Below are 13,931 nucleotides of genomic sequence, written 5' to 3' on the forward strand. Positions count from 1 at the left end.
TAAAGCAACAGTGAATATATTTCCAGGGTCAACCTACTAATTCCATTATAGAGGCCCCAGACCTTCACAGCAGTCCATACAGCTGACTTGGTGCATAGGAAGGGGTCCTAAGAATCAATACACCAGTAAATATCTATGTGACTAAATCTGAGTACTTTTTAGTGCTGCAGAATAATTCATTCTTTGGTAACAGCAAAAAGTACTGTAAGTATTTCAGGTTCCTGCCTAAAGAGGTGCTTTTGATGGTCAACTATTGAGACTTGTACTGGGGAAGCATCAGAAGGAACAGAATTCATTTTACTATGTCTTAGTCATGCTGTCTTCACAAAGTTTATTGGGAAGAAGCAGATTAATTTCTATCCAGCTTAAGTCACTAAAGTACAGTATGTGCAGAGTCAGATGAGCAAAGAGTCTATTTTAAGGCACTCATCTCACAGATGCACTAAAGCTATGCCTGGTTTGTAAAAACAAAATTGAGAGGTTTTCTCTTCCTGTTTAGTTCTTTTATTTTCATAAAAGCAAGCACTATTCCAGAACAGTAGAAGAGGGAAGGTAGAGTGGGATGTAATCTTTCCACTTACCAAAACTTGCTGCATGGAAAAATATGATCAAACTTTAAGCTAAGCTTTGTTCAAATGTTTTTCAAGTAATTTTCTTGTAAAGAGTATCTCTATGCCAATTTTTTTTGCAGAGTTTGATCCTTTGGGAAAAATAAGAGAGGCTAAAAATCCCAGCCTTGCCTTTTTTAATATATCTATTTCAGACCTTCATATCAGAGTATGATAGTATTACAAAAGAAAACTTCCCCTATTCTGGTTTCCTTTATTTTCTTTAATATGTGGTAATCTATTCCTCTAAAATTTTCAGGTTCAGTAATCACAAGAAGAGTCCAAATTGGTACAGAACTTCTAGAGCTGCCCTCAAAACAGTGCAGAGAAATGCTATACACAAACTCCACCCCCCGAAAGGCAAATCACTTCTTGCAGAAGTCAGTGCTGCCTTACTTTAGCAGCACCTTTAAGTAGTGAGGGTTTGTTGAAAGAACTGGTTTTTTCTGTGGTAGTTCTTCAAAGAATTTAGAAACAAAAACCTGGGTGGGCTTCCAGTCCCCTGCTAGTACTGGGAACATTTTGAGTTTTTAAAAAAGTCTTTGTAACCCACATCTCAAAAGAGACACAAGAAAACTTGGAGGTTTCCTACATCTGACATTCACAAGTGCTCCCAGCACTGAGCTCCATTACTGTAATGGTACCAAGAGAAGAATAAAGATGGAAGGGGAAAGGAAGACAAGCTGAAAAATTTAGTGGAAATGAGTTTTCCACTGTCACAAACCAACAGCTAAATTTAAGTACTTATTTCACACTGACAGTGGTGAGGCTGAACAAATCCAAACCCACCCTTACAAGCACAGCAGCAACATCCACCAGTGTATTTGCCAGCTTAGCAACATGCAAGTCAAAACTCTCTTTTCAGATCATCCCTGACCCTACTGAGATCACAAGGGAATTCCTCCCCTGCCTTTTAACATGTGCAAATGCAGACTATAAAAATGGCCTGTGTCTTTAGAATTCACAACTGAGATAACTGATTTTCCTTCCTCATTTTCTAATTCCAAAGATCCTGCTGCAACATCAAACAGACAATTCTGTCAAAACCCCAAATACCAGGAAAGTCAGCAAGATGTAAATTCACCCTGGCAACTAAGAGACCACAGTGCAGCAGAACAGGTCTCTTCACATTAGAAGTGTTTTGATGGCATGTGTAATACTTCTGTGCCCCATTCCAAGGACAGAGATAAAGCCTTGCTTTCAGAATTCTCCAAACATGTTGACACCATACTGTTGACCTGACATTCATTTCAACCTGATTAATATCACGCAAATCACAAGTCTTCAACTATGTAACATTCTAGAAGTTATTTTTTATTACTGTGGCATATTGACAACTGTCCAAGAGTACAAATTTGGTTTCTGAGTACAAAAGGAATGATATCAAACTTGAGAACTGCATAACAGGTAGCAGACCCCCCTACCCAGTGACAGAACAAAATGCTCTTTGCAGAATTGATATAGCCTAGACACTTACAGATTAACAGTATATTTAACCAGAACAGTCTTACTCTTCCTCTATGACTGCCAAACCCAGTATTTTGTCCTTCTCTGTGGAGTACTCTCAGTTCCATGCTATGGTCCCAGCTCCCTCACATATTACTTTCCCTTTCTGGTATAATACTTTTGGATATTCTCCACCTCCCAAGGTCCACACTGCAAAATATTTTTAGTCCACACCCCTCTTCTAATTAAGGAAGATTCTAATTAATTCTAATACAGTCTTCTTTTCTGTAGACACTCTGATAATTTCTCTGCCTATAAAGTACATTACGAGGGATGTGCTGCTGCTTCCAGGAAAAAAAATGCACTTTATGTTTCCTTTAAAGCTGCTTTTGAAGTGAACAACTAACTGCTCTAGTGCTTCTGAGGACTGGTCAGTATGGCAATTGAAAATGAGAATTCTCAGTGTAAACAGTGAGTCGGCCCACTAAACAGTAAGTCAGACTCGTAACTGAAAATGTGAACTTAAATTAAATGCAAGATCTCTTTCAGTCATTGAATGAGAACCTGAAAGCTGGCCCTTTGCCAAAGAACAAATGTAAAATCAGGCTGCTGATGTGACAGACCTCACCAAGATCAGAAGCTTCTGAAGACTGAACTCAGAAGCCTGAGGAGAATGAAAGATGCTTTTCTTGCCTTCCAAGAATTCACTTTTATTTATTTTGAGTCATAAATTTTCATTCCTCTTCTCAGTACTAGCAACTCCATCACCACACTGAGCCTACCTGTACATTTTGTGCTGTACAGGTAGCAAGAAGATCTATGCAGCAGCAATTCTCCATGAACTAAATGTATATTCCTTGACAGAAGCAATACACTCTAGAAATGTGGTCAACTAAATCAAAAGAAACAAAGTAACTCCATATTCTGGTCACCAGGCTCTATATTCTGTGTGGTCTTGACCCAAGATTGTCTCATCATCACTGCAATGTATTAAAAACTACTTTACTGGGGGGTGTTGCAAAGTTTCGAGTTTGTAAAGAACAGGGTAAGTATACTCTGCTTCTGTGGAGGGATTTTGATATTCAATGTTTGCATTGTAGGCCCAGAAAAGGGGCTTTTGATAGTTTCCTATAGGCACTGCATAAGTAGTCACCTGATTTTAGCAAACATGGCTCTGAAGACAAAACTTGACCTTTAAAATATTTTTATTAAACAAAAAAACCCAAATAAAGTGTATAGGAAACCCCCAGCCAGCATACTCCATATATTGGCCTTTAAAACACTGATCAAATAATCCTTATTTACAGTTGAGAAAAATATCTTCTGGTGATACAAAAGCTATAAAGGTCTGCAAAAATCACTTGCTCTCTGCCATCTGCATTTGAGAAATGCTTTCAATTCAGTCAGGATAGGATGTAAGACAGGAGAGAGCAGGTTGCTGTGTAAGGAAGTAGGGGCAAAAAGCAATTGCTATTTCCCACACAGGAGCTGTTGGCCAGTATAAAGTGCAAATATTCCACAACATTTTGCAACTAAAGATCATGATTTTCCCTTGTTTTGTGATCTTAATACCATTTTGCACAGTACATTTATACATTTATAATAATGAAGCACCAGCTTTTAAAGGAATGAATCTGGTTCTAAGAGACAAGCATGTATGAAGGTGTCATTACTGTCTCTTCAGCTCTGTAATCAGACTTGAATGTCTCTTTCTAAGCACTATTTGACTCGTTTGGATTGCTCTGTGTAGACATTACTCCATCCTGGTTAGCAGTGTTAACTATTATCACTTCTCTATCCCAGCTGTCAGTGTACAGCTTTGAGGGACTCTTCTGCTCTGGGTGAGCAGTTCTCAGCAGTGTATGGAATGGACACAGAACTGATTCATTCTCCTCTCAGCACCAGGAGCATCTACAGTAACTGTACTAGTTACAAGTCTAAAAAAATCAAAAATCCCAGCCCCTGAAACAGGGAAATGTGTCACAGAAAGGGACAGAGACCTTAGGCTGCTGCTGAGCTGACAGGATAGAGAACCTGTAGTGCAGAGAAGACCATAATTACTGATCTGGGGTCAGTGTGGCAAAATCAGCACACCTGGCTCTACTATGTGCTTTAGATTCTGTTGTGTATTTCAAACTATGAACTTGTGAGTCCCTGACCTAGAATTTTTTCCTACCCAGCCTCTGTGGTGGTTTTCACGGTGCTTTGTTGGGTTTTTTTTGCTCTACCTTGTTTTTTGTTTATTTGAGTTGGTTGGTTTTTTTAAAGCATGAAAATCAGAGAGTTTTTCATTTCTGTAACAATAAACCTATAGGGTTACCTCCACTAAATATTCAGTATTACCTGGTAACCTTGCTGTGACATTTCTGTCTTCCCTCCCAGGCAATGCAACAGGAATTTCAGGCACCAGAGCAGATTCTCATTAAATTTAGTAGTGTTCAGCTAAAAGCAATACAAAGGACAAGCTAACTTCAGTTCTAAAGAAAAGAAAAAAAAAAAAAAAAATGCCTTAAAGTTATCATTACTGCCCAAATACTTTTGACAATTTCAATCTTCTGTTCTAGTTTTGAAAGTTGATGCCATTTATACCAGCTGGAAACGTTTCTGGGATTTCTGTTCTCATTTGAGAAAATAAAGATGGATGTACTGTGTTCTCATTAGCATCTTTTTTGGGCCCCATCTCACAGAGACATCTCTTCCAAAACTTCGCTTCTACAGTCACCATATATCACTGGTCACATCATGTCCAGCTGCAAACAGAAGAAACAGATTTGAAAGAAGCAGCACTGAAGTAATTTCTTATATGTGTTTAGTACTGAGAAAACCAAGCAATATTTGGAAATCCTTATCATGTAACATAAACAGATTGCACAGAATTCAGTGCTAATCTTCTATAAAGTCCAAAAACAAACCGAAAAAATCTCATCTTCACATAATCATCTGTGCAATTTATAGATTTTTAAAAGTACAGTCCAAATGTAGAAATCTGTCTGTTATCGAAGCTTCTTTAAAACCATCTACACCATCAGCTGAAGCCTTGGAGACAGATTTGTAATGAGACAGCCTGTAAAAGATAGCTAAAATATTTATTAAAAACCCTGGTATTCTTGAATTTCAGCAAGCCTATATAGAGAAGTTTAATTCAAAAGATCAAAACATCTTTTTAAAAATGTTTGAGTTTTCAACCCACATAAATAGCAGTTCAAGATCTACAAACCTTTTAAAAAGCTATTATAGTAAATTATACCAATCCACTTTTAAATGAGTGGCTCACTGGCTCTTTTGAAGCATATTAGAGGACACATTTCACCCCTGTAAACACCTATGTTACTACATCACACAGTATTTGCCACATGAAATTACACAACTGCCTAAGTCTTACAATAGCAAGTAAGTAATTTCATGTGGCTCTTCTGATTCAATTCCTTAGGTGTTTTCTAAGCCAGGCACTCTAATATCCACTGCTTTAAGAAGCACTTGGCTCTCTCATTGCACCTTTCACTTACAGCTTAACTCTAAAGCCACACCCCATCTTTATGGTACTCACCAGATCATCAACATCACCACCTTCATCTGTAGGAGGCAGAGTTTCATTTTTCTGTTCCTTTGGAGCCAAGAACTAAAAAAAAAAAAAAGTATGTTAAATTCACAGAATACCTCCTCTGTATATCAAAACAAAGCCATCTGAAATTAAAATTCAGGAAGGAAGTGTTTTCTGGTTTCCACCCTCCAAAACCATATTAAACTACAAAAAACTTCATAAGACTTGCTTTTAAAGGATTTTATGGTGAAGTGTGTAAAAAACCAGGCATAAGGATATGGTTCTTGAGACAACACATGTAGAGGGCTGTAGAGAACCCTGTGATAAGGATGCTGCAAACATTATTCCCTAGACTCAGGGGGAGATAAGAAAGATGCATAGAAATCATTTGAAGTCTACTAAGTCCACAGAAACAACCTCAGGCACAAGAAGTTTTTGAGACATCAGTGGCTGCAGCCTGGGACTATACATTTTCTCTATCCATCCTTTTTTGTCCACTGTCAGATGGGATTCTGGATTAGATGGAAATTTTATCCATTTCAGTTTGACCAGGTTTATGTTCTTCAGAAATATTGTGTGTAGCTACAAAATGCTCAGGGATAACAAAATCCCTGACCCCCAGTGATATGAGTACATACATGAGGGTGACCAATGGCTTCTTTGAGATGTTTCCTACATACAGCATTCGAGTTTTGTGTTGAATTTTTAAGCTTCCCTATTTAATTCAATTAACATTTACCAAATGAGCAAAGATATCAATTAAAAAAAACTCCTCCAACATGCAAGATGGTTAGAATGCCAGTCTTAAAAATGGAAAATCATTATGTAAGATTACATTGCCATAGCTGCTGATACAACTCACCATATGCCCTTCTCTTAAAGCATGACATTCATAAACAGAAGAGAAAGGTAAGTTGCTCAGATACTATAAAAACTGAAAACATACAGACAATATCTGGAGTACAACCACCTCCAAAATTATTTCACAGATTTTTCTCTTGGCCTAAAAAAACCCAAACATTAAAATGGTAGGGAAAAATGGCAATACTTAACTCTTACTTAAAAAAAGCCTCCAGTTGTCTACAAATCCTAGTTACTACCTTTTTATCAAGATCCTTAATAGAAAATCTTTTTTTAATCATTATTAAAATGCACCAAGCCCTGCCCCCCAAGAAACCATAAGCATGAAGCTATCGAGGAAAAGCCACATTCCCAGACTTGGAGTCCTGTCATCCTTAAAGTCAGAAACAACTTCACTATAACTCCAGATGATGAAAGAGAACAGCTAAGCAGAAAATAGCCACATTACACAGGCTATAAATACCTGCTTAGATAACTCTTTTGTGCTCCTAAAAGGGAGCTGCTGTTCAGCTGGGGACTTCAACTGTATCAGAGAGGTTGTGTAAGAGGCCATGGGATCCCTATTAACATAATCAATCTCTGAGACCATACATTTCTAGGGTGAAAAGCTTAAACATTATTTTAATAAATAAAATATTCTGATCCTTCTCTAGAACCCCAGTGACAGCTTTAGGCATGGGGTAAAACTCTGACTTTCTTGTTGCATCCTCTAGGATGAAAAGCAAATACATCATGTTTGGGTAACACCAACGACAGAGGACAGGCGACCTCTGCCTCATTGTCCCAGTGACCAAAGGTCAGACCTTTCCTACATCCTAAGCAGCAACATCCAAGAGAAACATAGAAATCTCACTCCACAGACAACATTCATGTTCTAACATGCTGAGTTTAACTTATCGTAGAGATTCTGTAGCTGAAAAAAAAGAAAGGCAGGGAATGTGACAGAAGGAATTAGAATTTCAGGATGCTGTACGTCTGTTTATCTTTTTTGTTGGAAGAGTTCTTAATCTAGTAGTAATATAAAGCACATACTATGAAACTAAAAGCTAATGACATTTGTCAGCTCTGAAAGGCTTTCTGTGCCAGATCAAATTTCCTTTTTTCACATTTAATTAAGAGTCAATTGGTATTTCTGGAAGTAGCACATTTTTCAAAATTTTTACAATCAGCTTTCTCGTGCTAAATTATGCGAAGGAAGCTAAAAGCTAGAGAAATGTACAATGAAGATTTGCAGTAAATTGAAACGTGAAGTTTCCATCAAATGCTGAACATCCAAAGCTGGGTTTTTTTTCTGATAACCTGTTTTACATTTATGCAAAAGTAAATTACATATAATAGCTGTGCTGAAATCCATTATCTTCCCCAAAGCAACCAGAAAAAGCACTTGACATTCCTGCTCTTTTAACCTACCATCCTCATGCTCTAAAAAGAGTATTTCCACTATTACAGGGAAAAAAAAAATTCTCAGTGATAGGAAAATATGCATGCATAACCTACCTCAAGCAAAAAGAAAAAGGAAAGTTTGACCTGTCTAATAAGCAGCCTGGTAAGTCTTCCTTTTTCCTGCAGACAACAACCCTACAAAACCTGTAATCTTACAGACAAAACAGTCTTGAAACTACTAGCAGCTAGTAAACAGCACATAAGAGAAAGGGCTTTTGTGTCACAAAGGACAACACTGACAGACAACCCCATGATCTACAGGCTTGCACATAACCTCTACAGAGGTGAAGAAAACTTGCATCTTATTCTGTTAGGAGATATTTGAAAAAATCCAATATAACACTTAAATGAAGGGTATCGCCTTCGGTACAACAAATAAATGAACCATTTTTGCAATCTGCTGTAGACCTAGGAAAATGCTGGCTTTGTATCACACAGGAAAATTGTGGCAGGGTTTAATTGGACCAAAGAGGACTAGATTTTATACCAGCCCCACAATACCAAGATAAAATACTCTATCCCTGCAGATCTTTCTCCAAGAATACACAGTCTTGCATTTTCTTAATGAAAAAGTCATATGAGCCCTTAACAGCCAATGGGAATTAGGGTTCTGGGTTTGGATTTGGACAGTGTGTGGGAAGATGGTTATCTAGTGAATATCTGGAATTGCCAACTGCTTAGTTAGCAAAGAGATGCAATCCAATTACTCTGGTAGTTAAGGTAACTGCCATCTTGGAGAACTCTGCTGCAAAACTGATTTCATGCAATATCTTGTATTCCTCCAATTTAATGAGAAGATATGGCTATTGTATGACCCTCAATCAATCACAAAATGACCTTCAGTCACAAAATAGTTTCCTGTATTGCAATATATGGTGATTGCAGGATGATGGTAAACAGAAATGTAAATTTGCAGTCAGCCTATAAATGCCTTCTCCAGCTTAGCCTGGCAGCTGTGAATCCAGTCCTTGATACTCTCATTTGTGCTGCATTCCCATGCAGGCACAGTATTTTTTAACCACCACAAGCTCACAGGGAAGACAATGGTATGCTGCAAGGTCCTTGTGGTTAGTAGAGATTTCCTTAAGGAACAGTGGCTATTTCACACAGCATTAGCACATTCTTTGAGCATCAGTGGTAGTTTCAGACTAGAAAGCACAGTTCTCAAGAACAATATTATCTTAGGAAGTTTCCAAGTAATTTCATAGCACTTGAAGTAGATAAAAAAGGCTGATACTCTTTAAAACCACTACTGGGGGAAAAGTTGCTCTATACTTTTATGTGTAATGATAAATAGCCAGTAGGTCCTTCATGTCTAGAAAAATCATCATACTCTGTCATTTGTATCCTGCACATGTGCTCAGCTTTCTGGACTTCTAGTTTGTTAGCTTTTCATTTCCATGACATTTCTGTGCCTTCTTCACCTTGAGGTAAATTATTACAGATGAAAAAAGCAGTTTCTAAAATACAACCATTTTCTACTCATTAACTAAATCACAGAGAACCTACTTCTACCCACTTCTGCCTATTGCTTATGGAAGGCCTGGAAACTGCAAAAATCAATGTGGCATCTTCTATAAAAGCTACTTCTCTGCAAAATGGTGATTTTAGACACAATTTCACCTTCAGGGGGGGTCTGTGATACAAGGACCTTTTTCCTAAACTAGCAGCCTGATACAAAAACATCCATCTTATCCTCTCCACACAGATATCATTTTTGACTGCAGCTCTGAATTCTGCTTCCTTCCAAAGAGGAGGCATCATTCTGCCTGTTACAATTCAGTCCTTTGTAACTGGGACATCCTTCACTCATCACTGTAGTTACTAAAATGCTACATATCTGTAGAAATTATACCTGTAAATAGTCCAAAACTGCCATTTCCAAAAGGATCTAATATGGTCACCAATAATACCCCCAGCATTATGTATGATGTCCACCCATCCACAAAAGCTGCATAAAGGGAAAATATTGGTATCACTGCATGTATGGTGAAAATTAGCCACAACAACTTGAATTGCTGGAGTTCACAAAACCTTTTTTAAAAAGTATCATATTTTTGAACTCGTGCTACCAGTGAGAACATATTTCTTTCTGTGAAGTTCAAACAGCGATCTTACATATGTAAATAGCACTCTGCAGTTCCACTACACTGAGTTGCTGAAGTTCCTATTCTTTGTAGAGGATATTTTCAGATCATTTCAATACATGCTACTTTTAAAAGACCAATTACAGTAAAACTTGTACATGCTAAGGTGAAATGCAGAAGTTTCAATTGTGTGGCAAATGAACATTCTTATTTCTTCACATGGATCTTATTTCATTCAGCTGAAGATTTATCCACATGAGAAACTCTTCAGTTCCACAGCAAGAGCTCTATACAAACAGATACTTATTAAAAAAAATAATACCTTCTCAGCCTCTTCACCTGTCACCAAACTTCCTTCCGCTTCATCTTTAGTGATCAAAGAAATCCTTTCTGGAAAAAAAAAACCCAAAAATACTATTAGAAGGCTTCCCAAAAATTCACCTAATGTTAGAAGTGAAAAAAACGTTCCCCATTCCAACTTCTGGATGTGTCATCATCACCAGCAAAAAAAAGAGTATCACTCAAAGGAAAACGTGACTTGCATAAGTGAGTCAACTATGATATAAAATATGATATAAAAATAAATTAATGAGCATATTCATAAGCTTGTGGAAGTATCCATTTAGGAAACTGCTAATATTGTGACAATCAAACTAATGAGACACTGAAATCATAGATCACAGATGAAATGCTGAAAATCTATTAGAAATTGCACTTTTAGTCATTTACAGCATGCTCTTAGGTCCTCAGAAAAAATTAACTCCTAGCATTCAGACACTCGTGATGTGATTAGACCAAAGTGCTGGTCCTGCCCCACTTTGCTCCTTGGTTGTGCCAGCAGCACCACCCTGTGTAGTGATGTCCCACCCCTCCAAAAAAAAAAAAACAACCTTCCAAAAAATCTCCATTTATTCTGACCCCAATAGTTTTTCCAATCTAGTTCATCACTTGACCATACAAATGCTTGTGCCTGAATAAGCAGCTGTGGATGTGAGAGCAAAGAATAGGAGATTGATAAAAATTTCAGCAGCAGTGTAAGTGTAGAATCACCTTCATGCGCCCACAGAACCACAAGGCAGGGTTTCCTGAACAAAGGAATTTGTCAAACAGCTCTGCCTTTCTTCTGAGCCACTAACGCATTAACTTACATCCACCTTCTTTTGGTGATGGCAGTCACTCATGACAAGACCCAATGCACACCACACTTGGTAGAAAAGAGGGGATGGGTCATGTGGCAAGAATGAGAGAAAACAGAACTTCTCCTCTTGTTAGCAGCAAGTAGAAAGCAATTTCAGCTGCCTACTGAGAACAGCCAGATTATGCATTAAGTATCAAATTTCATTTCACTATGTTCTCAAAGGAAGATAATCTATGCTGTATAAAAATATCATCTCTCTTTGTATTTGTTGGTTTGTTTGATTTTTTCCTCAAAAACACACTTCAGTTTGTCAAAATCTCTGATTTATATTAACTAAAAATTACTCATGGCTTTGAAAGATCCAAGTTTGCTATTTTCAAAGGTTATTGGTTTCTTTTTCCAAATTTATACAGAGAAGGTCCCCTACAGCACTACTGAATATAATGTTCTTGTCAGTGTTGTCCTGTGCTGTTGTTTTCACATTGCTAAGCAAATTCCCATCCTGTAATTCAAAGCTGGATGAAGTAGACATTACAGCATGTCTGGAGTTCATCACTTTGAATGGTACTACACAAAATCACATCACTGCATTTTATAGCATGCATCCTTAAGAGATACAGCTGGGCATTTAACAGATTTCCTTAGCATTGGTTCCAATTAAAAACAAGACTATGATGTAAAAGATTTTTTTTTAGTCCGCTACATTTTCTATTTGTGAAAATGTTCCTTTATTTATCACTTGTGTAGTCTCTGAATGTCTTTTAGAATGGCACTGCCTTGTATCTCCCAGTTTAATCATAGGTAGGTGTCATACTACCACATATTCTGTCCTTCAGGTTACTTAAATACAAAATGATCAGTGACACATTTCAATGCTATCTATGACTTTTTGGAAGCTTAAACTGCAAGAATCTTTTTATATCTCTACTGCACGAGTTTTTTCCATTTATTCAGAAATTCAGCTGAAATTGTGTCTTCTCCTTACCCCATAATATTTAATTTGTCTCTTCTTCCACAATTAATTTACCATTTCAACAAGACTTGGCAATGCACTATGAATAATGCTGATATAAAACTATTAGTGCAGAAAAGGAAAGGAAGCTGCAACATGAAAGTTTTTTTAAATACGCTGCAGGAATGAAGCATATCAAAATGCTGCACTGGGGTTAGTCTAAGTGCCCCACTGCTAATGAAGTTTTCTTACTTAATGGATAAATGCAATACAGCTGGAAATTGCCTATTTTTTTTCAATGCCATCCTACCTTGTACCATGATCTCCCAGAAATCAGATAAGGCTTTATCTTCCAACTTTGATTTCAGTGCCTGCAGAAAGTCATTAAAGCACTGCACCTTGGACAGCTGAAAAAAATGTAACAGCAACTGTAAGCAAGAACTATTAAAGCAAGCTTAATTCTTCATGAAGTCATTTAACATGGTGAAGACAAAAGTCTCTACAGAATTTGGGTTTTATTTCTATTAAAACTCTGAGTTCTAAGGAGTGGTGAGCCACAAAAAGCACCTCTCAGAAAACTAGAAAGACTTGCTTGTAACTAGCTTTGTTGAAGAAGAAAATTGTAGGACTGTACTTTTAACTAGCACAGGCATCAGCTCATAGGCCTTCGGTTTTATGTTTAAATAAAGACAAACAACAGCAAGTAATACCAGAGAGGCTAGTCCCCATTCCAGGAACAATAAAAACCCCCATAAAATGCAACTCTATTTCTAAAATTTGAAACATATTTAAAGTTAAATTCTTTTTGCTGCAGCAATAAATTATCAAGCAAACAGCCCTATCATGCCTTTAATTTGAAAGAGGTAAGAGTATTCATACATTGACATTACCTTCATGGCCTCCTCTCTAAAAGCTCTGATAGAGTCGATCCCTTTCATGTAGTACTGGGAACCTTTGTTTTCCAAGAACTGATCAATGCGGTTTATCAGCTGCTGACTCACTGGAAGACAAGGAGAAATAAACTGATAAACAAACAAAAGAATGCACACTTTCAAGGAAAAAACCCAACTTTTCCTTTACATCTCTCTTTTTCTACTCCACAGGCACCAAAGTAGTTAATCCTACCCACACTGCCTCAAGCTATGCAAGTTGATAATTGTTATATAAGCTAGTGACAATTTCAGCCTCTCTGGAAAAGCCAGATATACTAGGAAGAACATCAAGCATGTCCAAGGCATACTTTTCCCTGAAAGCCAAGAAAAAAAGCAGCGGCCTAACTTGTTTGATAAAAATTTGGAATCCTAAAGCTTAGGGAGGTTAATGTTCTACAACACAAGCATATCCCCTAAACATCCTTTGCAATCAATGCATATTTCAATGAAAGCATTAAATTTATGAGAAAGGTGTAATAATGTCAAACCAACAGGTGTAGGGTGACTGCAGTTAAAAGACCTTGATGCTATTGACATCAGGGTATGTCGTCTCCTGTACAGGCAGTTTGATAATTTTTCATCAAAGCAAAGAGGTTTATGATTATAGAGATTATAAACTGTGCACGCCTGACAAAAAGTAGCAGAGGTAAACAGTGAGACGTGTACCAACAAATGGGGAACACCAGTGTTACCCTTACTGTTGAGCTCCTAAATGCAGGTAGCTGTAAACCACTGCAAACAGACAAGAGAAAATGTCACCCAAGAGCTCTGCAAATCCCAACTAATTTCTGCTAGATTTCAGTAATTTACTTTCTCTTCGTGTTTACTTACAGTTAAGGAACTGTCCAATTTTACCCTCTGACAAACACCTCAGCCAGGAAAAAACAAGTGTGAGGAGGATACAACAGTGATCTATAAACTCA

The 13,931-nt window shown here is 37.4% G+C and overlaps 1 protein-coding gene across 1 annotated transcript in view; it reads right to left on the reverse strand.

The window, feature by feature from the left end:
• Positions 1 to 1,897: 1,897 nt before the first annotated feature.
• XRCC5 (X-ray repair cross complementing 5) overlaps positions 1,898 to 13,931 on the reverse strand; it is a 51,160-nt gene continuing 39,126 nt past the window's right edge. The window contains exons 17-21 of the mRNA XM_066553876.1: positions 12,967 to 13,076; positions 12,387 to 12,483; positions 10,309 to 10,376; positions 5,602 to 5,673; positions 1,898 to 4,804 (exon numbers count right to left, since the gene is read on the reverse strand). Of these exons, the coding sequence (XP_066409973.1) occupies positions 4,790 to 4,804; positions 5,602 to 5,673; positions 10,309 to 10,376; positions 12,387 to 12,483; positions 12,967 to 13,076 (362 nt within the window). The 3' untranslated portion in view covers positions 1,898 to 4,789. The remainder of the gene's footprint in view (positions 4,805 to 5,601; positions 5,674 to 10,308; positions 10,377 to 12,386; positions 12,484 to 12,966; positions 13,077 to 13,931) is intronic.

Source organism: Molothrus aeneus, chromosome 7 (genome assembly GCF_037042795.1).
Source record: "Molothrus aeneus isolate 106 chromosome 7, BPBGC_Maene_1.0, whole genome shotgun sequence".
In the NCBI taxonomy this organism is placed as follows: domain Eukaryota; kingdom Metazoa; phylum Chordata; class Aves; order Passeriformes; family Icteridae; genus Molothrus; species Molothrus aeneus.